The sequence below is a fragment of the Oryza sativa genome, chromosome 6 (assembly GCF_034140825.1).
Source record: "Oryza sativa Japonica Group chromosome 6, ASM3414082v1".
Lineage (NCBI taxonomy): Eukaryota > Viridiplantae > Streptophyta > Magnoliopsida > Poales > Poaceae > Oryza > Oryza sativa.
The window spans coordinates 27,903,335-27,927,009 of NC_089040.1; the positions used below are offsets into that span (position 1 = coordinate 27,903,335).

Genomic DNA, 23,675 nt, shown 5'->3' on the forward strand with positions numbered 1-23,675 from the left:
GGACAAGGCCGGGTCTGAGGCAGACTTTAACCTACTTCTCTTAAGATGTAGATCTTGTATGTCTCTATGCTTCTCTCACTAGTGTAGGACTTACAAGGTCCAAGGTGAGCCCGGGACCCAGAATAAGACCAAGTCCGAGGCAGACCTTAGGCTACATTCTTAATATACAAATTTTATATGTCTCGACACTCCTCTTCACAGAGCAGTGTGTGACTTAGATGGACTAAGGTGAGCCCAAGACCCAGGACAATGCCGAGTCTAAGGCATACCTTAGCCTACTTCTCTTAAGATGTAGATCTTATATGTCTTTACGCTCCTCTCGCTGAGTATCGTAGGACCTATAAGGACTAAGGTGAGCCCGGGACCCAGAACAAGACCGGGTCCGAGGCATACCTTAGGCTACATTCTTAAGATATAGATTTTATCCACTAAACCTAAGGTCAGGATGGAAATGGATAGGGTCGATCCATTTATCCACTAAACCTATCCGTAAATTTGTCCTAACAGATTTTAGGGTCGCTCCAAAAAATATAAATGGACCAAACGGCTCAAACCATTAGAACCTAAGGTTTAAGAGGTTCGACCCAAAATGACTTCACATGTATAAATATTTCAAAATTGTGTACAAAGTTGCTTCTCTATATAATAAATCATTCCTATAAAATTCAACTAAATTTAACAAGTTTTTATAGTGTGAACACGAGTTTAAAAATTTTGGGTCCGAGTTTTACACACATGTAACTAGAATTTTTGAATCTTAGTAATGCATCATGGGCCCCGCATGTCTAAATGACTTTAAAATTTGAACAAAGTTGCTTCTCCATATAATAAATCATCTCTATAAAATTCAACTAAATTTGATAAGTTTTTATAATGTGAACGCGAGTTTAAAAATTTTGGGCCCGAGTTTTACATGCATGCAATAAGAGCTTTTTTTTATCTATTAGAAGCGTAGATGATCCATTTGGATATCCATGGATAACCTATTGATATAATGGACTCATGATAGATTGACCCTATTAAACCATGGTTCAATAAACACATTTGAAACGGTTTAGGTTCGATACATATCCTAACCATTCCAACCATTCCCATCCTGATTTATAGGTCTCAACACTCCTCTTCACAGAGTAGTGTGTGACTTAGATAAACTAAGATGAGCCCGAGACCCAAAACAAGGGCGTGTCTGAGGCAGACCTTAGTCTATTTCTCTTAAGATGTAGATAATGTATGTCTCTACGCTTCTCTCACTAAGTAGCATAGGACTTACAAGGACTAAGGTGAGTTCGTGACCTAGGAGAAGATCGGGTCCGAGGCAGACCTTAGGCTACATTCTTAAGATATAGATATATTGGTGGTCCTGGGACTTAAGACGGATGTAAGCCCTGAACCACCTTATCACTCAGAGTTTTGAGCCATTGTATCTTAATTATAAATTGTTCCTCTTTAACCAAGAGGAGCGACCTGCAAACAAATAAAGGTGGGCCCCTAATCACATCACCCTGGGGGTAGCTTTTTATTTTTAAGGATGGTTTAAGCATATTTTACTTGTAATTGTTTTGCCGGGGAAATAGGTACCCTAGTTTCCATTTCACCGACAGTAGCCCCCAGCCCCGGGCCGGGCTGGAGAAAGAATCGAGGCCGGGCATGGGGCTTCTCTTTGAAAGAAAACCGAAGTCAAGCCCCCAGGCCCACCTTGTTAGGATTCAACGGACGGGACAACGCTTTGTCACGTTGCGTGTCTCATCATTCTTCAGGTCTGTTGTGGGAGTTTAGCCACGCTCACACTCCGCCTTAATTTCCCACTACCAACCCGTTTTTCTAGGCGTCGTGGGCGTGGAGACCGAAATGGCTACTCGGGGTTTTTTCTTTAAAAACCATCTTTCGCCTTCATTCGATCTTTCAACACCCTAGCACTCTTGCCCTTGATCAAATCTCGCTGTCGCCGTCTTCACCAACTCCGTTTCAACTTTCCCCGCCGCCTTCTTTCTCTCCTTTTGCTTGACATCATGCCGCAGGAAAACCGCGACGCACGGGCGCTGCAGGGGAGTGTTTTGCCTCCCTCGGTAAGCACAACCGCCGATGCCTTAGGGTTCGCTCGGGCTTTGATGTCAACCTCACGCGCCGGTCGCCCGACGCTCATGGTACGGATCGAGGAGTCCCACACCAGGCCGCAAGCTAGGGAGGTAGTGTATCCCATTGCCTATGCCGCCAAGGGCCTGGTGCTGCCCTTCTCCGACTTTTTCCTCAACATCCTAGAGATCTATGGGCTCCATATGCTGCACCTCACCCCAACGCCGTGATGACTCTCGGTGTCTTCACGCATTTTTGCAAGATGTTCGTGGAGGTGAGGCCTTTGGTTCTCTTCCGCCGCTTCTTTGCTTGCAATACGAGTTAATGAGTGCGTTGACTCTTGTATCTTTGCTTGCAATTATATGGAAACAAGTGTAGGTCTATAGTTCTCTTTTGAATCTTGACAACAATCTAATTTACTGATTTTCTTTGTTTCTCCTTTGTATTATACTCTGCAGTGACAGAATTTCTCTCTGCACATTTAACTGCAAGTACTCAAACGAAGTTACTCTGTTGCAACGGATACCCCCGAGGACTCCGGAAGAGTCAGGCCAAAAATTAATGGAAATCCATTAGAAATTTCAAATTTTAAGCAAGTCGATGTTATTCGAAATCATTCAGGTAGGAATTACAAAATTACTTCAACGCTTCTTTGGGAGGGGGGATTTGTGTCCCTTTATACAATTTGTTTGAGATTCGCATTTTCATGCATACTTTTCTTACCCAGATTCAAATTCATGTGAAAACCTCATCGCCAAGAATCATAATTCATTTGGTTGCTTTTCAGGAGGTGACAAGAAATTTTCAGATGTTCCCGTTTTAGGGACCAACAATTTAACATATTCTAATATTATTTTAATTGTTGGGAGTGTCGATGAAAAAATAGGCATACCTAACAAACCTTCAGCTGGTGATGACATAAAAACCTATGATTCAGAATTTTTAAACCCATGTACCAATAAGGTAAAGTGTCTGGTCACATCTTAAACATGATTGTTACTGATGTATAATGCCTAATTCAAATCCGTGGATTTCTGGACATTCATGTGTGCTTTGTATCATCAGATTTTAGGGGAAAAAGTGCATTCAAGGTCCCTCAACTTGTCATCGAGTTACAGAATCGTCATCTAACCGCAAAACCAGATATATAACATCCCTCAACTTACAAAACCGTTTACTTTAGGTCTTTAGGTGGTTTTGATCCGGTTTTATCCGATGTGGCTGCTGAGTCAGCTTGAGACCCACGTGGGCCCCACATGTCTGGGTGTCCACGTCACCCCTCTCTTTCCCCTCTTCTCACCCTTCCTCCTCTGTCCTCTCTCTCTCACAACTCTCTGCGCAGGCTGGTCAGCGGGTTGGGACTGGGGAGAAGGCCGGCGGGAGAAGAGTGTGTTGGCGGTCGGCGACGGGCGACGCGGCGGCGGTGACGGCGGCGACGACGTCGTCCGCGGCCGGCCGCGGAGGCGGGTGAGCACGCGGCGGTCGACGGAGGGGAGCGGAGCGGCAGCTGCCGGCTAGCGAGCAGAGCGGCAACGGCGGGCTAGCAAGCAGCCGCGAGCGCGCAGCGGGCGAGCGGGCAGCGGAGCGGAGCGGCGGCGGCCGGCTTCTGTCAGTTTGTGTCATTGAGAGCCACCACCTTTGTACATGAACCTAATCCTGCTGGTCCTGCTTCTGATTTAATTGGGATGAGGATGGTCCCAGGGTTGGATTACTCTTCAGTCCACACAATCGTTTTCTTCTCCAGATACTTCATCACCTGGCCAAATTCATCACGTAAAGACAGTTCTATACCATGTATGTGCAGCACGTAGTTACAATTCTAAAGTCGTGGTATTTCGCACAACACGCTGCAGTCAAAAATAACGAGCGCGCGGCGAAGTACCATGGCGGCGTCAAGAACACGAGGCAGCACGGCGCGATGTGAGAGCGAGGTGATGGGGTTCACTGACATGCCCTTGGAGGTGATCAGTATCTGGATGAGCACGAGCCGTGTGGCCTCGGCGGCGACGGCGACGAGCTGCAGCATGACGCCGAACGCGTCGAACCGCGCCTCACCGTAGGCGGCAACGGCGACGCCCGCGGAGATGCCGAGCTGAGCATGTTGAGCATGGAGGCGCTGCGGAAGGAGTCGCGGAAGGCGGGCGAACGTTGCAGCGAGCGGGCGGACGGCGGAGCAGAGCGGCGGCGGCAGGCAAGCGTACGGCCAGCGGAGCGGAGCGGCGGCGAGCGAGCGGCCAGGGGAGTGGAGCGGAGCGGCGACAGCATCCGCGGCGGCACCGGCGCAGCTGGAGGAGGAAGAGGAGGTAAGTAAGACCGCATCGCCGAGCTTTACAGCCTCGTCCAGCCCGACGACGATGGCGACGATGAGGAGATAGCCGCCGCGGCGGGGGCCACGTCGCCGGTCACCCCAGCGGAGTGGAGCGGCGGCGGGCGAGCCAGCCGCCCGACCTTCTTCTCTCCCTCCTCGCCCCGCCGACCTCCTCCCGACCCGCCGGCCTCCTCCCTTCTCCAGCGTCACCGCTGCCGCGTCGCCCGTCGCCAGCCGCTCCGCTCGACCGCCGCCCCCGCTCCTCTCGGCCCGCCGTCACCGCCCCCGCTCCGCTCTCTCGACCACGGCAATGGCGCCGCACAGCACGCGAAGGAGGAGGAGGGAAGGCAGACGACCGCCGCGACTATCCCCCGCCAGCCACCGGCCATGGCGGGCCTCCTGACCTGCTCCCCGCTGCATCGACGAAGGTGCCGCCATGGCGCCATCCACGACGCCCAGGGGAAAAAATGACAGAGGAAGGGAGAGGAGAGGAAAGAGTGTGTGCGCTGATGTGGCATCCTGACATGTGGGGCTCACGTAGGTCCCACACTGATTTAGCCACCACGTGGCATAAAACCGGGTTCAAAACCACCGAAAGATCTATTATGACCGGTTTTGATTAGTTAGGACACCTGGATATCTGGTTTTACGGTTGGGGATGATTTTGTAACTCGATGACAAGTTGAGGGACCTACGGTGTACTTTTTCCGATTTTAGGTGCTGCCTCAGTTTGCGAATAAGCACTATATACCGCTCCGGCCCAACATTGTGGCCTGTAGGCCACTGTACCGTTCCGGCCCAGTATATGGGCCGCACGTTTGTCACGAGGAATAAGTTCATCTGAGATCCCTTAACTTGTCAACAAATCCGATTTTCGTCCTTCAACGGGAAAACCAGATACAAGAGGTCCCTCAACTATCAAAACCGGTGCACTGAAGGTCCCTCGGTGGTTTAGATGGCGGTTTTGGCTGACGTTGCGCCTACGTGGCTAGTTTGACTCGGTCTACATCTGACGTGGCATTGACGTGGCGCTTACGTTGCAATTCGATCTGAAAAAATAATAAAACCCGTAAGACCCGCATGTCAGTTTCACACACAAAATAATAAAAAAATGGTGGGACCTACATGGGCCCCATATGCCATCCTCTCCTTCCGTCTTCCCACTATCCTCTCTCTCTTCTTCCCTACGGGGCGACGGGCGGAGTGGGGCGACGGCGGCCGAAGCGGCGGCGCGCGAAGCCAGCGGGGCGGCGGCGGGAATCGGCATCACCTTGGACGTCTTCTCGTCGGAGACCAACGGATGGGCGAAGTGCGATGTGGTGTTCGGCGGCGCATCCTTGTGCAGCTCTATGACACACCCTGGTCGAAATTGCATAACGAATTGATCACCAACACCGTCAATATACTGCTGGCCTATCCTTGTCCATTTCAGCAACCTCATTCATCACTCCATTGAACCACTCAAACGACAACGGCTCCCGGGTAATCCAGGAAAATTGTGCGCGGCTTGTTCTGTATGCCTTCTTCTTGTTGTTACTTCTTGTTGACACACTTAAGCTGTTGGCGACAACCGACGGCACCCGGCAAGAAAGGGAGGAGCGGCGGGAGGTGGCCGGCGATCGAGGAGGGAGCCGCGGCATTCCTCGGCGGTGGAGGAGGTGGCGGCTATGGCAGAAGGCGGTTGGCAAGGCGGAGGAGGTGCAGCTGGCAGCCACCGCCCCTGTGGAGGAAGAAGAAGAAGATGAAGACTCAGACCGCCACGTCACCGGCGTCTGCACCCAGCATGAGCGAGGAGCTGGAGGAGGAGGAGGAGGCCCCGACGCCGAGGCGGAGGAAGCGATGAGCCCTTCCATGGAGTCATCGAAGGAGCCATCCGCCGCCGCCGCCGCCATCTCCCCGGCCGCGGCCACCGTCAGCGAGGGCCCCGCGGGAGCTCCCGGCCCCGGGGCCGCCGAGGAGGAGGAGGAGAGCGGCGCTAGCGCCATGCAGCATGGTTGCCTCCCCGCCGCTGTGCCTCCTCGTTGCCGCGGCTCCCTCGCCGGGCGTCGTCGCCGCTACTCCGGCGAGGCAGCGACCCCTTCCCGTGCCGCTGCTCCCCATCGCCGCTGGGAACAACCTATCAGTGCAGGGGGAGAGAGAGGGGATAGAGAGAAAAGAAGGGGATTGAGGATGACATGTGGGGTCTGGGTGGGTCCCACCATTTTTTATTATTTTGTGTGTGAAATTGACATGTGGGTCCCATGGGTATTATTATTATTTTTGGATCGAATTGCCACGTAAGCGCCATGTCAGATAAAGACCAAGTCAAACTAAACACGTAGGCGCCACGTCAGCCAAAACTGCCATCTAAACCGCTGTGGGACCTTGAGTGCACCAGTTTTGATAGTTGAGGGACCTCTTGTATCTGGTTTTCCGGTTGAAGGACAAAAATCGGATTCGTTGACAAGTTAAGGGACCTCAGATGAACTTATTCCTTGTCACGATCCTGTCAATCAAAATCAATGTAAATAGGAAAAAGTACACCGAAGGTCCCTCAACTTATCATCGAGTTACAAAATTGTCCCCCAACCATAAAATCGAATATATGGCATCCCTCAACTTACAAAACCATTCACTTCAGGTCCTTCGGTGGTTTTGACCCCAGTTTTATCCGACGTGGCGACTAAGTCAGCGTAGGCCCCATATGTCAGTATGCCACGTCATCACCCTCTCTCCCCCTTCCTCCTTTCTCTCTCTCACTTTTATCCTCTCTGCTGGCCGACCAAAGGGTGGAGACTGGGGAGGAGGTCGCGGGGACAAGGGGGGTCGGCGAGAGAGGAGGAGGTTTGGCGGCTGGCGACATGGCGGTGGGTGACGAGGCGGTGGCGGCGGCGGCTGCGACGCGGGAGCAGGCTGCCGTGCCGGGGTCGGATGTCCGGGGTGAAGACGGACAGCGGTTGGGGGAGACTGGAGGCGCACGGCGCGGCCGGTGGCTGACGAACGCCCACCATCGTCATCGTCCGGCCGTTGGACGCCGATGCCGACGTGGAAGCGGTCCCCGAGCTCTTGCGAGCTCACCGGCGTGGACCCCAGCGGCGGCGAGGTGAGTGAGGATGCGAGGAGGGGGGGCGGAGCCGTGGGTGGAGAGGCGACGGAGGCGGCAAGTGCCGAGTGGCGGTCAACGTCAACCATCTGGAGGCGGAGGCGCGCCGTGCCACTCCTGGATCTCGGGCACCACGCCGAGCACCTCATCGCGGCTATCTGGATCATGTGCTGCAGGAGTCGTGGAGTTCTTGCGGAGGCTGTTGACACATATGTAGTACTCCCTCTGTTTCATATTATAAGTCGTGTTGATTTTTTTTCTAGTCAAATTTTTTTTAGATTTGATTAAGTTTATAGAAAAAATTAACAATATCTACATAACCAATTTAGTTTCGCTAAATGTAATATTGAATATATTTTGATAATATATTTGTTTGGGTTGACAATGTTGCTATATTTTTCTATGAACTCGGTCAAATTTAAAGAAATTTAACTAAAAAAAACATCAAAATGACTTATAATATGAAACAAATGGAGTAGCTGACAATGGAACTAGTTAAAAAAATGAGCTTGAATTAGAAACACTGGTGATACATGAGTTTCTCTGCTACAGGACTATGTCAGGGAAGCAAAAGAAAAGCAGATTAATTAGTGATCAACAATGTAACGTCCATATGCTAAAATTTGCAGATTAATTTGTTGGATATGGGTTATGACATGCATGCACAAACCTTGGCGGCCTTTGCGGCTTTGGCCTTCCCGGCGGCAGCTATTGTCCCACAGGTGCGCCTCGTACCTCCCCGTCCACCGGTGCCTGATGCATTTTCCCAATACCCAACATCCCTTATCAAAAACTTGTTGATTATATTATTTTTCAGCTCATTGTCATGCTTGCATGATTATTTTTAGCTATAAGTTAAAATGACATTTTAACCATGAACGACTACTAGTGTCGTTAGTGTACTGCTAGTAGTATAACTAACTACATGCATGCATGCACCTAGCTATTTGGGCGCTGTGAGAGCTGGGATCGAGTAGCTAGATTAGATAGATAGATCATCTCTATGGATCCATGTGTTATCGCAAAATATATATACCTAGTGACACCACGGTAGATGGACGTCCGTTGCCCGAACGTCTCGGCGGTCCTCCTCGCCGGATCGGCCAGCTCCGCCGCCGCGTCGGTCGCCATTGCGATGGTCACCCCGCCGGCGTTCTCAGGCGCTGGGTACCGGCGCAAGAACCCGGCGGCGATGCTACCAAGCTCGCCGCAGCTGAGCTGATCCTCCGGGGCAGCTGCCGGAGCGGCGGCGACGGCGCCGCCGCCTCCGCCTAGGCCGCCGAGGAAATCCTCCATCTTCGGAGCGCCCTCCGCTGGCCCCTCCTCTCCTACACCAGAAAACACAGAAAAATAATGATACTTAGTGATGATGAACACAGATGCATGTCCTACTAATCCACATGGCATTAGTTTAGCAAACATGCATGCACATGAAAGATTATGAATAGTGCATTATTTGAGATGCTCATATATTACCAAGTGGAGGTGCAGATGTGGTAGAGAGGGCCTCAAGGAGGCCATGGTGGTAGTTGTTAGAGAGGGAGAAGGAGAGCCAATGGTGAGGATAAGCCGAGCTCATGTCCATGTCCATGGCGATAGATATGATCGATGCGCCGATCTTGAAGAGCACTTGACCAGCGTTTGTTTGAGCTTATGAGAGGGAAGGATAACTATAAAGCTATTGATCGATGTAGACCAGTGTTGTGCTAAGGAGAGAATTATTAGTGTTTGTTGATGGCGAAAAGAACTGGAGGTGTGTGCGCAGGGAAGACAAAAGTGTTTTGGGCAAACGGACCCAAAATGAATCCCAAAACCAGGTTTTATAGGCGCACTATCTGACGGTTCGAATTTCGAGAAAAGAAGAGAGATGGTCACCCCACTGTCATAGTTACGGATAAGGCATATATTTTATCTTACGATTTATGAAATATACGGATATGTCATACCTTCGTGTGTACGATAGATTTCCGTATACAATAAGGAAATCAACAAGAGATTATGGAAATACACCTCATGGGCAAATACGTAACAGAGTTCTACTCGGAGAAGGTTAGGATTAGACTATATCGTTTAGGGTCCATAGTCTTCGAGTTCTACTTGGAGATTACGGTATAAATAACACGCCCTCTGAGGGGTCCAATGCATCAAATCATAGCACTAGCCAACTCGCCACCATAGAAGCAATCCGGAGGACTTGAAGCCTACTCGTCGGAAGATCTTGTCGAGACCATCTCGATAGGGATCTTGCTAGTAATCTCGGAATCAGTTGCTCTCAATTGTACTCTGTGGATTTCCATATCAATCTCATATAAATTGGATTAGGGCTATTAAATCGTAAGGACGAGGGGTCTAAACCAGTATAATCATTGTCTCTTTGTTTGCTTAATATCGAACTGTGTAGATCCTCGTACCAACGTACCCCAATACCCATACTATCCGGTCTACGGGTATCTCCCGTTGATAGAAGGAGAGGGAGTAAACGAGTGTAGTGTGAGTAGATAAGGATGATGAGTGGCCAGCGTCGCGAGTGGACCTCTTATGACCTATTACGAGATCCGCTTGCAAAATAAATTTTCACAGGCGGGTCTATAATGAACATCACCCAAATATTTCTACAAACAGACATTCTTTTAGCCCGCTTACAATAAAATAGGGGATATCCACAAAAATCGTTTTTAGTAGTGTATTGCCGGTGTGGAGGGGAGAAAATTAGACAAGAACGGACACTTCATGAAGAATGCAGGGTCGATCAAGGGCACAACATGCGAGGCAATTTATGGCATGTTTGGCAGGTCTCCAAATCCTAAATATAACTTCAAAGCTACTCCCTCAGTGCTTTATCTCTAGGATTGGACTTATTTTAGAATAGAGGAAGTAGGTTTATAGGGTAGTTATAGAGCAGCTTGAACCACGCTACACCTCTCCAGTTCATTTTAGCCCGCTTCGCTTACCTTTTGGGTAAAACTGAAACCGTTTGGTTGGATAAAACCCAAAAATGTGAAGCTAGAGCTTTGCCAAACAAGTCCTCAGTTGGGAAAAAAACAGAAATTAGTGATGGATTGTGAGTTGATGGCGGCACTATGAAAATGGTCGGCGACAAAGCCAGCACTTGGTAGCCATCGACATCTTTAAAAAAATGATTAACCATCGAAAAAAGCTACTGATTGCCCGACAAGACTCGACAGTATCGTTGGCTCCGCCACTGAAAATAGTTGAGGAGAAAGTAGCCATAGAAGAGAGGGAGAGAAATAAAAAATATTCGTTAAGAGCAGTAAATATTTATACCGACATACTCTCTCCGTCATTTAGTATATATCCAATCTAGTATAGGATGAGACATTATTTAGTATATATTAATATCCAAATTCGTTGTATTAAATTATATCTTAGAATTTTTTTAAACTGAGAGAGTACTTAGAGAGACTAACGAACCTCCCGTAACACCTGAGATAGCCCCCGGGCTAATCGTGCCCTACGAGATTACTCCCTCCATCCCAAAATAACTCAGCCTCCCCTTCTAATATAAAGATAAGTATGTCCACGTTCCCTAGGACATATAGAGTATTTACCGTGCTCTGCTCCATCTGCTCTGCTGCACGTCTCCTCACCACACGGCTCCCATCATCTCGATCAGCATCTGAATTTCGGGACATCTGAATTTCGGGTACGATCGATGTGCATCGATTTGAATTCTGTCAACAACTGCCACTGTTAACCGAATGCTTTAAAAACCGCTCTGCACCTGCAGTACTGTGGCTGCGCTGCTGCTGCTGCTGCCGCCGCCGTTTTGTTCGCTCCATTTTCTCGTGTGTTTTGCGGTGGCGCTGCTGCAAGTAGCCTCGTACACCTTCAGTCCCTAAAAAAAAAACTTAATCTAATATTGAATTAGATGTTTCCTACTACAACATATCTAAACATACTTTGTCCCTAAAAAAACTCAACCTAGTATTAAATTAGACGTTTCCTAGTACAATATATCTGGACATACTTATATCCAGATTCATTGTACTATGAAACGTTCCATCTAATACTAGATTAGTTTTTTATTAGAACGGAGGGAGTACTCCGCAGTGACCGGCCACCGCCTGTGCGTTTTGCTTCCGTTTTCTCGTGCGTTTGCCTTTGCCGTTTGCGGGCAGGGGCGATTAAATGGGCGACGTCATCTCTGAGCACTGCAGATTGTCAAAGCAACTTGGCCAACGTCACGCGATCTCCCCCTTGTCTGCCTGTCTGCGTCTTGGCTGGCCAGTTCAAACTCCTCGTCACGTGACCGCACAGGCTACATCTCTCTCTTCAATCATTTTTTTAAAAAGAATAAAAATAAACCTTCCTAAGATTTATTTTCAAGATCTAAATCATTTATCCAAGCCAGCTGAGCTAGCGTGATAAAACAATACTATAATGATGTAGTAGCGTCATTTGACCATCGTTGTTTCAGATAATAAAATAATTTAGTCTAAGTATATGTGGGTGTCAAAATTTTACACTTTTTTTTATACTTTGAGGTACCTAGAGACATATGCGTACAAACCACTACACAACACATGCGACACCACAATCACACCCGACGAATACGCCCCCTAACACATATTTTAAGAGACGAAAACCAACATATCCTTGATCTCACTAAATTTCTGTTAAAAATCCACGAAACACATGTTGGAGGAATTTTAACATTCATGAGAGTTAACATCATATTTTCAAATTCCTTTGGAAGTTCCAATGTAATGTGTTTTTCTCTCCCTTCTTTCTCAATTCCTCAATTATCATGCTACAACCTTATATAGCTTACTGTATTACTTCCTCATTCTAAAATACAAGTACTTTTGGAATTTTTAATGGGGATTAAGGAGTAAGGTAAAATTATATTTTGAGACAATTTAAAGTTAGTATGCTAGTAGCTATATTTTGAAACAAACGGAATCATATTTCCCACTTTGTAAATTTATGTTGCATTTCTGTAGTAACTGGTGGTCGGCAGTATGCATCTTGATGTAGTGGTTATATTCATTTCTATTATTAGATGACACTCCGCGCTTTGCTACATGATATATGTTAGATGTTGGAGAAATAATAAAATAATTTGGTTTGAAATATTATGAAAATGATTTGAGAATGATGATTTAGCATGTGTATGTTTAGTTTGAATGAAATAAATTGTAGATATAATTACTATATGCTTGCATGTTAAGCTTTGGATGTTTAATGGGTTGATATGGCATGTTTGCATATAGATTTTAAGGGTGCTAATAAATATTATGCTTGGATGTTGAGCTTTAGATGTTTAGTGGACATTAGCTTTATAGAAATTCAGAAAATTAAAAATCCGAAAATGAACTGTAACCGTTCATTAGGGGCCACTAAATCCAGAAACACATGTAAATTCCAAACACGGTGACCGGGTGAGTTCACAGGGTAAATTCCAAACCCCGTTAAGAAAATTATTTAGCTATAGTTCACATATTATTACCATATGTGCATCCCCCTAATTTTTTTAATAAAGGATTATAAATTAACCCAGCCTCTACACCTTTTAGGAGGTGTACACAGCCAACAAAAGATCCAAGAATACATAATACTCAATCAAATACACAGGAAATTCAGCATCCAATGCTGAAGCAAAAAGAAAAGGAGAACACAAGTTTAACTTTTAATTCTCCTTCTAAAATTCTAGCCATAAGTAGCATAAAACTCCCTCACTCTCATCTCCAAAATCCTGCAATGGTCACGAACACCATTCCCTTCTTCCTCAGTAAGAAGTAAGGACTAAAGTCTTATCCATTGAGTCCTCCGGAAAATTACCTGCATAAAAAACATTGGATTATAGCTATTAAAGACTACGTCATTAAAGACTACGTCATTCCTACAAAGCCATAAAGCCCACAAAATGGCAGCAATCCCCGAAAAAATTTGGCTTTTGAGTCTAGGTGCAATCAAAATATGCACCCCCTTAATACAATCATAGACATCCGTGTCAACTTAACTCAATCCAAAGTAAAAGTAAAGTAAGAAAGTGATACCCCTCCATTTCATTCTAGTTCCGCTCCAATCACAATGCTTAGAGCACGACAATATACGTGTGGCACGCACGGCCATATGGCGGTGGAAGGTATTGGCTGTCTTGTGCAGGTATTTATACATGGATGAAACACAACTACGGCGGAAACTAAAGCCTACTTCCTCCGTCCCATAAAAAACAAATCTAATACTGTATGTGACACATCCTAGTACTACAAATCTGGACATATCTCTGTCCAGATTCATTGTACTAAAATATATCACATCCAGTCCTATATTCTTTTTTTTTTTTTTGGAGGGAGTAGATTTCTTCCGGCATCTACGAGGTGAGATGAGCTGACAGTAACCCAGAGTTTTACTACTACTACTACTACTACTAACAGCTGCTAACAGGTACTACCACTGTTCCAGTAACGTCTACTATAGGCTAGCAGCAGCTCACCTGGCCTAGTTACATTTTTTGGGTACGTTGGGAGTTGGAGGTTGAAATGCCGTGCGAAATCTTTCAGAGGAATGATGGTGCCGACGATGATCTATGATATCATATCTGGATGCAGGATGTCAACATGTGTACCGGGTGATTTGCAGGTGATTTTATGGGGCACCGTCCGTTCATCCATCCAGCCATGATCCAATTCCAATCTGCCTCCTCCCTGAATTGACGAGGTTTGTTTGAGCTTTTCAGAAATTAGCAGAGGTGAGTTTACTCCGGCACTCAAAGTTGTCCCGTACCTGGAGTAATCGACTTGTCGCCTTTGTCACCTTACAAGAGGAATGAGAAGGTATTCTGCGTAGAACAGCTGCACAAACCATGTGGGAGAAATAAATGTGTTAGCGTTTAATTTGCGATTGGATTTGTTTCAGGATACGCGAGCTGCAGAAGGTAAAGAACCAATTGATTGAGCTGGGGCAGTAGCAGTCGTACGTAGCAGGAATTTGTCAAGGAGGACAGGAAAGTGGGTGAAAGATCAGGAACAGATTTTGGAGACAAGGTAATTACCTTCCAGATAAACATTTAGAAAGAAGTTATTGCAGTTTTGCTTGTCAGATCAATCGACCGTGAGCGGTTCCATAGGATTGCATGTCCCACCACCTGAAAAAGAAAATAACTTCCACTTCATAAACAAACCAGGAACATCTCTATCTCCAATCTCGGGTTCACATCCCCTGCCATCCAGCTCATACATTTCCTATTCAACGGTTGCATGTTTTTTTCTTCAATTTAAGGATGATTAACAGCCAATTAATTGATAAAATCAATTATGCTGGACCAATTTAAAAGACAATTAATTAATTAATATTGCTACATGTACTTACTTAAAAAAAATCTACATTTACTGACACCATGTCAAATCAGCGTTTATAGATGTAAATTTTTTCCCTATAGCCTTTTATAAGGATTAGCAGTTTCTATTACTTTTATTTTTACAAATCAACAAAATATAGTATTGTGCAGTAAACCGATCCACAGAGCTCTCACGTCGCCCAACACCAGGGGCGGCTCGGGAGGCAACGACCCGGCCGCCCCTTCCCCCTCCTTCTTCCTCCTCCGCCTCGTTGCCACCTGAGCGACCGCCGGCAAAGCCGCGCGACCGCAAGGACAGCGGCGGCGGGGCCTCTCGCCAAACCGGCTCGAGCGGCCATGGGAGTCACCCTGGGTAGCGGCGGCGGCAACCGCCAGATCCGTGCCGCCTCGGCCGGATCTGGTGGGGTGGTGGCCGGTGGCGGGAAAGGCGTCTACAACGACGGCGGGGATGGCGACGGCGACATCAGAGTCTCGGCGAAGGAGGCGGTAGGGATGGTGACAGCGATGGGATGGCGGCGGGCGAAGACCGCGGATCCAGCAGCGGGGCGCCTGAATCTGGCACCCCCACGCTGGATCTGGATGGTGCAGGCGAGCCTGCGCGGCCTGGTGCGGCTGGCGGGCTGGCAGGAGGATGGCGTGGCCGTGGGTGACGGTGGGGATGGGCCGGCGCTACGAGGCGACAGCGGCGATAGTGCACAGAGGAGTGGTGCCACCTGGCTGGCACGGCCGGCGTCGGCGGAGACAATGCGCGGGAGGAGCGGCGGCGCGGCCCGGGAGACTCGCGGCGACGACGGGCAGTCAGCGGAAGGAGCAGCAGCTGGCTAGCTGGCGGCGGAGGCAGCACACGCGGAGGTAGCGCGCGTGGAGGCGCGGCTAGCGGCTAGCGACGGCGAAGGCCAGTGAGGCGCGGCCGAGGACGGCCGTGGTGCGTGGAGGCGAGGCCGAGGTGCCGTTGCGGCACGACGAGGATTGCCGGCGTGGAGACGGTGGCCGTCGCAGCGGGTGGAGGCCAGCTCGATGAGACGTGACCGTGGCAGCGCGTGGAGACTGGCCGGCGGGGGGCACCGGTGCAGTGGTGCCCACACGCCTACGGAGGTTCAGATGGCGGTGGAGCAATGGTGCATCAGTGGTAGATCAGCAGGTGGTGGACGGCAGGTGAAAACCCCAAGGCAACAATGACGTTTGAGCGTCATTCCCCTCCTGAGGGCGTTGCCGTGCCGTTCCACCCCTCAATTGTGGGTGTTGGGCGAAAGCTCAGACTCGGTTCTCTTTGAGACCTTGACGGACGGCGGTGGCGGTGTTTCGTCGCTCCTCTCCTTAGAGACGTCACGTCGTCTAGGCACCCCCTTGCCCAACCCCCCCCCCCCCCCCAAGCAATTGGTGAAAGCCCGCTCTAGATTCATATCCTCTTGTGACGGCGTCCTAGCTTCTGCAAGTTGGCCACGTCGGAGGGCCTATGGGAGAGAGGTGTTCCATTCTTCCCTCTCTTCCTAAATCCCAAAGACTTGGATAGAGTGAGGTTTTGTGTTGGTTGTAAGGGTCGGGTTTTGGGCGATCTCAGTTGTGTTCCATTTTTGGCCTAGCGGCGATCGGTCACACTTAGCGGCGGCCGATCCGGTGCTAGCCTTCTCCTGGGTCTGTGTATTGGCGCTGTCAGTGTGCGGCTGGTGGTATACATTTTTCGTTTTCCTGGTTATGACCTTACAGGATTATAATCTTGTAATTTTTTTTCCTACTCTATCAATAAAACTTCGCACTGTCTAGGGCGAGTCGTTCAAAAAAAAATAGTCTTGTACAATGAAATTGTTTCCTTGAATGAACGGATACCAAATGGTTTGAAAATATAGTTCTTATCTTTTTTGATATTCTTTTTGGAGAGTAAATTCTATCATTATAAATAGCAGGTACTAGTTAGTCACGGAAGGGGTCTAACCATGTAACGGTTGATCACATAATGAAGGGTGTGGATGGCGGCAACGGCAAACTTTGCCTTTGGTCTAACCATCTATCTCTATCTCTTCTCTTCTCTATCTCTACTACTTATTAATAAAAAGTAAAATAAAAGATGTTTTCGCCGTCCGTATAAAACTAAAAAAACAGCTAGAAAAAAAATTCCGTCGTAACAAAAAGGAAAAAAAAACGTCCGACTCCCTTGTAAAAAAGGACTTCTCGTCAAAAAAAAAAGGAAAAAACGTCTAACTCAAAGTCCATCAAAAAAGGGAAATACGCCCGTCTCTACCCATACATTTATAGGGAGCTACGTCCCAGATAAGTACAGAATATTACCTTGAATAATGCTATTACAACTGAGAAAAAGGTCATGAATGCAGTTGCAAAAATCAATGGCATGGTAAAGACAGCTGGTCTTCTGAATACGAATGTCCGATATATTTGCATGAACAGATTTTTAGGATAAGATCATATGCTATGCAATTATCTGTTCATATGATCATAACATCTGATAATCCATGGTAAAAGCTCCTCGAATAATAGAAATGTGCTGGTAATTCTCACAAAAAAGAAATGTCTACTCTTATTTGGTGGATCCTAACTACAGCTATCAACAACCACGGCATATTAAACTCAAAATATAAGAAAGGGTTTCCATTACCCAAACATATACAACAACAATCTTTAAGATACATTCCAAGCAAAAGTAGAAGTGAAAATTTTTTGGAGTCTCTATTCTTTTAACGAAAGCATAGGAGAGCAGCATGTTTGTACTAATAAAGATATGCAGATAAAGGTCAAGGTATTGAAAACTTAGGAGTCTCTAAAGAACAACAACAAAGCACAATGAAATTGAGCAGACCAGACAATCAAATTTTAGGTAATATTCCACACGAAAATGCAACTGCAATTGACAAACGTACTGTTTTTCACCAATGATTTTTTCCCTTATATTTGAAGTTCTCACTGAAGACTTGCCTGAATGTGGAGAAAAAATGCGAGCTGAACAATCACTGCACGGACTGCTAATACGCAAAGTGCTGCAAGCCTGCAACAACAGCAGATCTCTTCCATATCAGGAATGACAGCTGTGGAGGAATAAAATGGAATGTCAGCTCTTTTGGTAATAAAGGTGTCGGAAAATGCTGCTTCAAAAAAGCCATTAACGTTGAAAAAAAAATCATGCAGGAACCCAAAAAACAAGTTTATGTCAAAGCATCCATTTCATTTTTTTTTCTTTTGAAGTAAAAATATGTGGATGATTGGAGGTCCAAAAATGCACTGAAAGGAGTACCAGACAATATTTAACATAGCCACATTTTGAAAACTAAAAATGACGATATTGGCTAGTTAACTTTGAGGGGAGACTGACTGCAAGGTAAGCTTTTTGTCAGTATAATCTGCCCAGCCCACTTTGAAATGCAGGATTGTCAAAACACGGGAATAGGAAAAACGTAGGAAGTAGGAATAGAGTGTTATTGTTCATTGTATTCCTACGGGATTTGAAAACACGGGAATGTTTCAAAACTACCATTTGATAGTCACACAGGAAAGAAGTAGGAATTCAAGACACAGGAAGACAAAACATGAGGTAAGACCTCATGCTAATTTTCCTCCAAAATTTCTCTACAATAGTCTATTCTATAGGAATTTCAAAGGAATTGATTAAAGGGTCTCATAGGATTATTTCCCATAGGGTATAAATCCTTTGGAATTCCTATGTTTTTTCCTTTGTTTCAAAGGGGGCCGAACCATGAGTATGTCCATATTCGTTATACCTCTGGAGCTACGGTTTGTGGTTTGGTTTATAGTTGGAAATACATTCCTTAAAAAATAGAAATAAGTTGTCCTACTAAAGTTAGTACATGAGATAAGATATTAAGATCAATGAAATGACATACCTGTTGGCGGCTGTTAAATGCCGATTCTATACCGCCAACATTTGCATAAAGATCAGATAATAAAATATCCAACATAGTGATAGGTGCTTAATCTCACGTATTCCGCAAGTGTATGTATGTATTTGTATGCAGATGATAAACCCTGAAGGAGGAAATCTAGACTAAAGTGAGGAGAATTCTGTATCCATACAAGGATGGGTTGTGAACTTCATCGAAACATCAGTAAATCAGCCCAAAATGTATAGAGGAGGACCAGGGGAGGACTTGGACCAAAGGCCAGGCCAGATGGACCCAGCCCAGGTTCGGCCGAACCACTATCTCCACCGTTGGATGTGGAGTTTGGTGTGGACGTCCCAGATGCATCCCTGATGGCGGTTGGAGGGCACTTCGGACATTTCCCCTTCGCCAACCGTCATACCTACCTCTATATAAAGGCTTCACCTCCTCACTTCATACACACACTTCCAAGCTTGAGCTGAATTATAAAAGGCTCTATTGTACTATATTGTATACTAGAATAGGAAGAGAGTAGAGTAGAAGGAGTCGGAAGAATTCCGGAGTTGTCGGTAATCTTCTCCTATTTCTTTTATTCTGTTTATTACTCTGAATTCAATATAATATTCTTCTTGAGTAATTTAGATTTATCTTGTGAGAATTATCTCTTGGTTAGTTCCTAAATAGCATACGTGATTATTGTTCACTATAATCAACTAAAATATAATGATTGCTTTGGTGAGTTATAAACACTAAAGTAGATATTAATTGCTTAGACGTAGTGTTTAGATAATTATTATCCAGTAATTGATGCGTATCCCACAGTACGTTGAGGTGGGTGTAGAGGTGGTGACAGCCCTCAAGATCACTGAAGTCCTCCCTGTCCGGGTACGTAGTAGAGTGACATCTGGGAACAGCGGGTTGCCAGAGCCTGAAGTATTGCGTTAGGATTAAAATTAAGCTTTCCCTAGACACTGTTTCTCACTAGTGAATCCTCTCTATCCTGGCCTATCATTTGCTTGGTGTCCTAGGATGAACCGGAGGAAGCTCTAATCACACAAGTTCCCTTGGATTCGATACCCTTGGAATACTCCGTATGGGAAGTGTTACATCGGTATATCTGTGCGCTTGCGGATTTTATCTGTAACCGTATCAAATACCAACAATACTATGAATCTACAAATAGTTGGCTCTACTATTACTTATTAATTTGAAAAATACAAAAGAGGGAGTTAAAGATATATGTCTCTTACATTGATTGAATATGCTGTTACAAGAATAAAGCTAATGAAAAAAGCCGGAACAGAGGCTGTGATCCAACAGCCCATCCAAGGCCAAAGCTCTGCAATATACACATAGAACACGCTCTGAATCAGTCTGACAGACGAAAAACCAAAATAAACAAATTATTTATAGCTCTTGATCAGATTAGCACAATGGCAGAAAGTACAAACAAACTGTATTAGATTAATTATCTGCACATAGTAATAAATAAACTTTCTGGAGTGCAAGTGCTCAACCATATAAGAAAGGTGTGTCTCCATTCTGCTATTTTCATCTTCTCGCAAATGAAAACCACTAGTTATAAAGGTTAACATTAAAAAGGAATGCTCAAAACAAATCATGTGCTTGAACAGCCAATTTCAGCATTTCATGACCCACATATTTAAAAAATAGGCCAGAATAACATAACATGAAGATTGTTTTTTCTTATTTTCTGGACCAAAGAAGCTTATTTACCATAGCAGCGAAGGCTGATACAAGTGCAACTCCAGTTGCAGGAGAATATTCCACAGATGCTAATGGGAGAGTTGGCTTGTTAACTTGAAGAGATAGCAATATTAGCACCCAAAATAGTTAGTAATAAAGATAGTAAAAGACAGTGCAATTAGTACAAAATTAACATTTGAGATTACAGTGGATTCATTTTTTAACAAACAGATTACAGTGGATTCAAAGTACCTTATCTATCTCAATGTCGAACAACTGATTCAATCCAACGATATAGATGTTCATGAAAAGAGCTGCTACCACTGCCTGCACAAGTGTAACAATGCAAATGTAGTGAAAACTTTTATCCATCTTGGGGGAATATAAAATAAATGTGCTGCTTCAAGTTGTACCTCCAGCAAACCAGTGAGGAACAAGGGAGACACATCGGACAAATTCTCAACAGCTAGCAGCGAAACTGAGACTATGCTAAGTGCCTGATTAAACAAGCAAAATCTCTTAGTTGAGGAGAGAACAAAAGGAAAACACAACACAAGGACATAGCTTCATCAAATATCTTGGGCACTGAAGTGTGTCTAAATTGAAACATAACAGCATGACTTAACTGTTCCTATGACAGTGTGCGGCCGAGAAAACCTGTAAAATGAGGGTGTGTTTAGTTCACGCTAAAATTGAAAGTTTGATTGAAATTGGAATGATGTGATAGAAAAGTTAAAAGTTTGAAGAAAAAGTTGGGAACTAAACCAGGCCTGAGTCCAGAGAAGATGATATTGGCTTCCATTTACTTGATGATCATGTGCTTCAGCTGAAGATTGTAGCGGTTGTCCCGAAGCATCAGCAGAACTAGTTGTTGGTCGATGTGGTATTCTGTGGTGGGAGGATTCCCAACCAAAGAATTTCTGACATTGATCGAAGGAAGGACCTTGGGTCCTTTGGCTGGACAAAGAAACTGGCCCTTTACCATTTCTATGGATAGAACATAAAGGTGGTAAAAAGTGATCTAGAAAAGAAAAATCGGCATTTCAAAACTACATCAAGCACTAATGAAAGAAAGATGGAGAAACAAAATCACCTATTATGTTCACATATCACTAGTTATGTCATAAAACCGTGGATGTTCTACTATATAGGAGCAGCCAAAGAAGAAACACTGAAACAGTTTTGTCATGCTTCCCTCGCATCAGATCAGCCTTTTCTTTTGAAAGGAGGCAAAAGCTTTGCCTCGTATGTATTGATACAGCAGGATCAGGTCAGCCTTTTCTGTCCGTTGAAAAGATTGTTTGACTTGTTTTTCCCAAACACAAGCATGTTATGTTTATCGCAGAGTGATTGCTCACACAAGCTGCAACCATCTGGTAGAGGGTCGGAGAGAACATTTATACATAGTATAGTTGAAGGGTAATTTTACCATCCTTGAGAAAGGTACCATATTTTCTAGTGTACTAAGTATCTCAAGGTGCAAAAAAAAAGTGTAAAATTTAGATACCTCAAAGTACTTTCTTAAGAACTGTAAAATTCCTTATAGTTAAAACTGTGAACTGTACCACTACTACATCAGTAAAGCTTCAATAATAAATCTATCTTCCCATGAGATAATTGACATGACCTGATCACTCACAAAAACCTTCAGTAATCAAATCCCCTACTCTACCAATTCAAAAGTTTTTTTTTCTCTGCATCTTATACCGGATGAAGTAAGGTTCACACTTTCGGCCTAACAAATCCGGCATGAAAAAAAAAACACTACTGATCTGAATATCTACAGCGCAAGCCATCACTAGCCCAAGTCAGGTTATCACCAATCACACACGCTCACATCACACAGCATGCAGATGAAGGGAGGGGTGGCCGGGAGGGTGCGCCGCAGCGACTGACCTCGCCGGAGAGGCGGCAGCGAGGCCGCACCGGGGGCCCCGCGCGGCGAGGAGCGACGGCCGGAGTCGCACCAAATCCATCGCCGCCGCAACGGCACGCGCGGAGGCTGCGGGGGAGATGGGGAGTGCAGTGAGTGGGCGGGCGAGGCGAGGCGTGAGGGAGGGAAGCGCGGAAAAAAATTACAAATATACTTATTTTTTCGATAATTTACATTTATATACCTGCATAAGATGGATTCGCAAAAACATATCCGTTCCGCGGAACAGAAACGCGGGACCACGACAGTCCCGTAGCTCTAAAACGCGAGACGTCGGTCCCTCGTAACGGTCGCACGGGACCACGACGGTCCCGCGGTTTCAAAACCCGGGAGCGAGTTGGCTAGCGATTTATTCACTGAGTCGGCACTGTTCAACACTGTTTGGGGTACTGTTTGCACTGTTCGACACTGTTGCGGCCTGTTTAGGGGCCGGTTCCGCACAGTAAACCTGCGGTACCGCTTGTGTGAACAGTGTAAAATAGTTTCAAACAGTATTAAAACAGTGCTACACAGTGCTAAACAACGATAAAAATCGCAGGCTGCCTCGCTGCCGCATTCCGTACCTGTGGGACCATCGCGGTCCCACGCGACCATTCTGCGGGACCGATGGTCCCGCGTTTTAGAGCTGCGGAACAATCGCAATTCCGCGTTTCCGTCTCGCGGGGCGGGTATATTTTTGCGGATCCGTCCAATGCAGGTATATAAACGTAAATTATTAAAAAAATAAGTATATTAATAAATTTTTTTCGGGAGGCGCGGGTAATGCAGAAGAAGTAGGCGGCGCTTGTGCAGTCCACACTGCAGTCTAAACGAGACTTTCATGATTAGAACTCAGGCCCCGTTTGGCACAGTTCCAGCTCCCAACTCCAACTTACTTGGAGCAGGAGCTGTGCCAAACAGTTCAAATCTTCCGTTTTTAGGAGCGGAGTTGGCAGAGCTACTCCACAAATTTGTACTAAGGAGGTGGAGCTAGGTTTTTCTGCTACACAACTCCACTCCAACCAAAAGACTCACTACCCTTTAAATTTATATATTTACACAAAAATGCCACTCAACTACCCCTAACTCACCTCTCACATCTCTCTCTCTCCCTCCCATCACACTCACTCCCACGGGCTCGACGACGGCCGGCGGCCGGTTGGCGGCGAGGTCGATAGCGGCCGACGTCGGGGACGGCGCGAGAGCGGCTCGCGGCCGGCGGTCGGCGTCGGGCATGGCGCGTGAGCGGCGTGCGGCCCGTGGCTGTTGGCGCACAGCAGGCGGCGGCCGGCCGCACGCGGGGACGAGGACGGCAACTGCGATTGGGGATTATTTTTTTAAAAAAAATTAGATTTGGAGCTCAAAACCTACCAAACACTTTCCAATAGGTCTTCAACTCCTATAGGAGTTAGCTCCCACTG

At 46.3% G+C, this 23,675-nt stretch overlaps 2 protein-coding genes and 1 long non-coding RNA gene across 3 annotated transcripts; all 3 read right to left on the reverse strand.

Annotated features, from left to right (window-relative positions):
* Positions 1-8,035: 8,035 nt before the first annotated feature.
* Positions 8,036-9,171, reverse strand: LOC107276315 (AP2-like ethylene-responsive transcription factor AIL5). The gene is made up of 3 exons (XM_015786919.3): positions 8,940-9,171; positions 8,500-8,791; positions 8,036-8,216 (listed from the first exon to the last, which is right to left on the reverse strand). Exons 1-3 carry the CDS (start codon positions 9,052-9,054, stop codon positions 8,051-8,053), a joined length of 573 nt encoding a protein of 190 aa, XP_015642405.1. The 5' UTR covers positions 9,055-9,171; the 3' UTR covers positions 8,036-8,050.
* A 3,750-nt stretch (positions 9,172-12,921) lies between these two features.
* On the reverse strand, positions 12,922-16,625 carry LOC136356887 (uncharacterized). Its single transcript, XR_010741923.1, has 5 exons — positions 14,962-16,625; positions 14,482-14,574; positions 14,214-14,281; positions 13,924-14,134; positions 12,922-13,265 (listed from the first exon to the last, which is right to left on the reverse strand). It is a non-coding gene; the product is annotated as an uncharacterized lncRNA (long non-coding RNA).
* Positions 16,626-17,034: 409 nt separating this feature from the next.
* Positions 17,035-23,490, reverse strand: LOC4341724 (probable homogentisate phytyltransferase 1, chloroplastic). Its single transcript, XM_066311772.1, is given in 10 exon segments — positions 17,035-17,155; positions 17,705-17,781; positions 17,784-17,825; positions 19,886-19,932; positions 19,935-19,974; positions 20,373-20,455; positions 20,579-20,669; positions 20,756-20,839; positions 20,969-21,028; positions 23,383-23,490. Coding segments are annotated over 10 exon segments (753 nt in total).
* Positions 23,491-23,675: the final 185 nt, after the last annotated feature.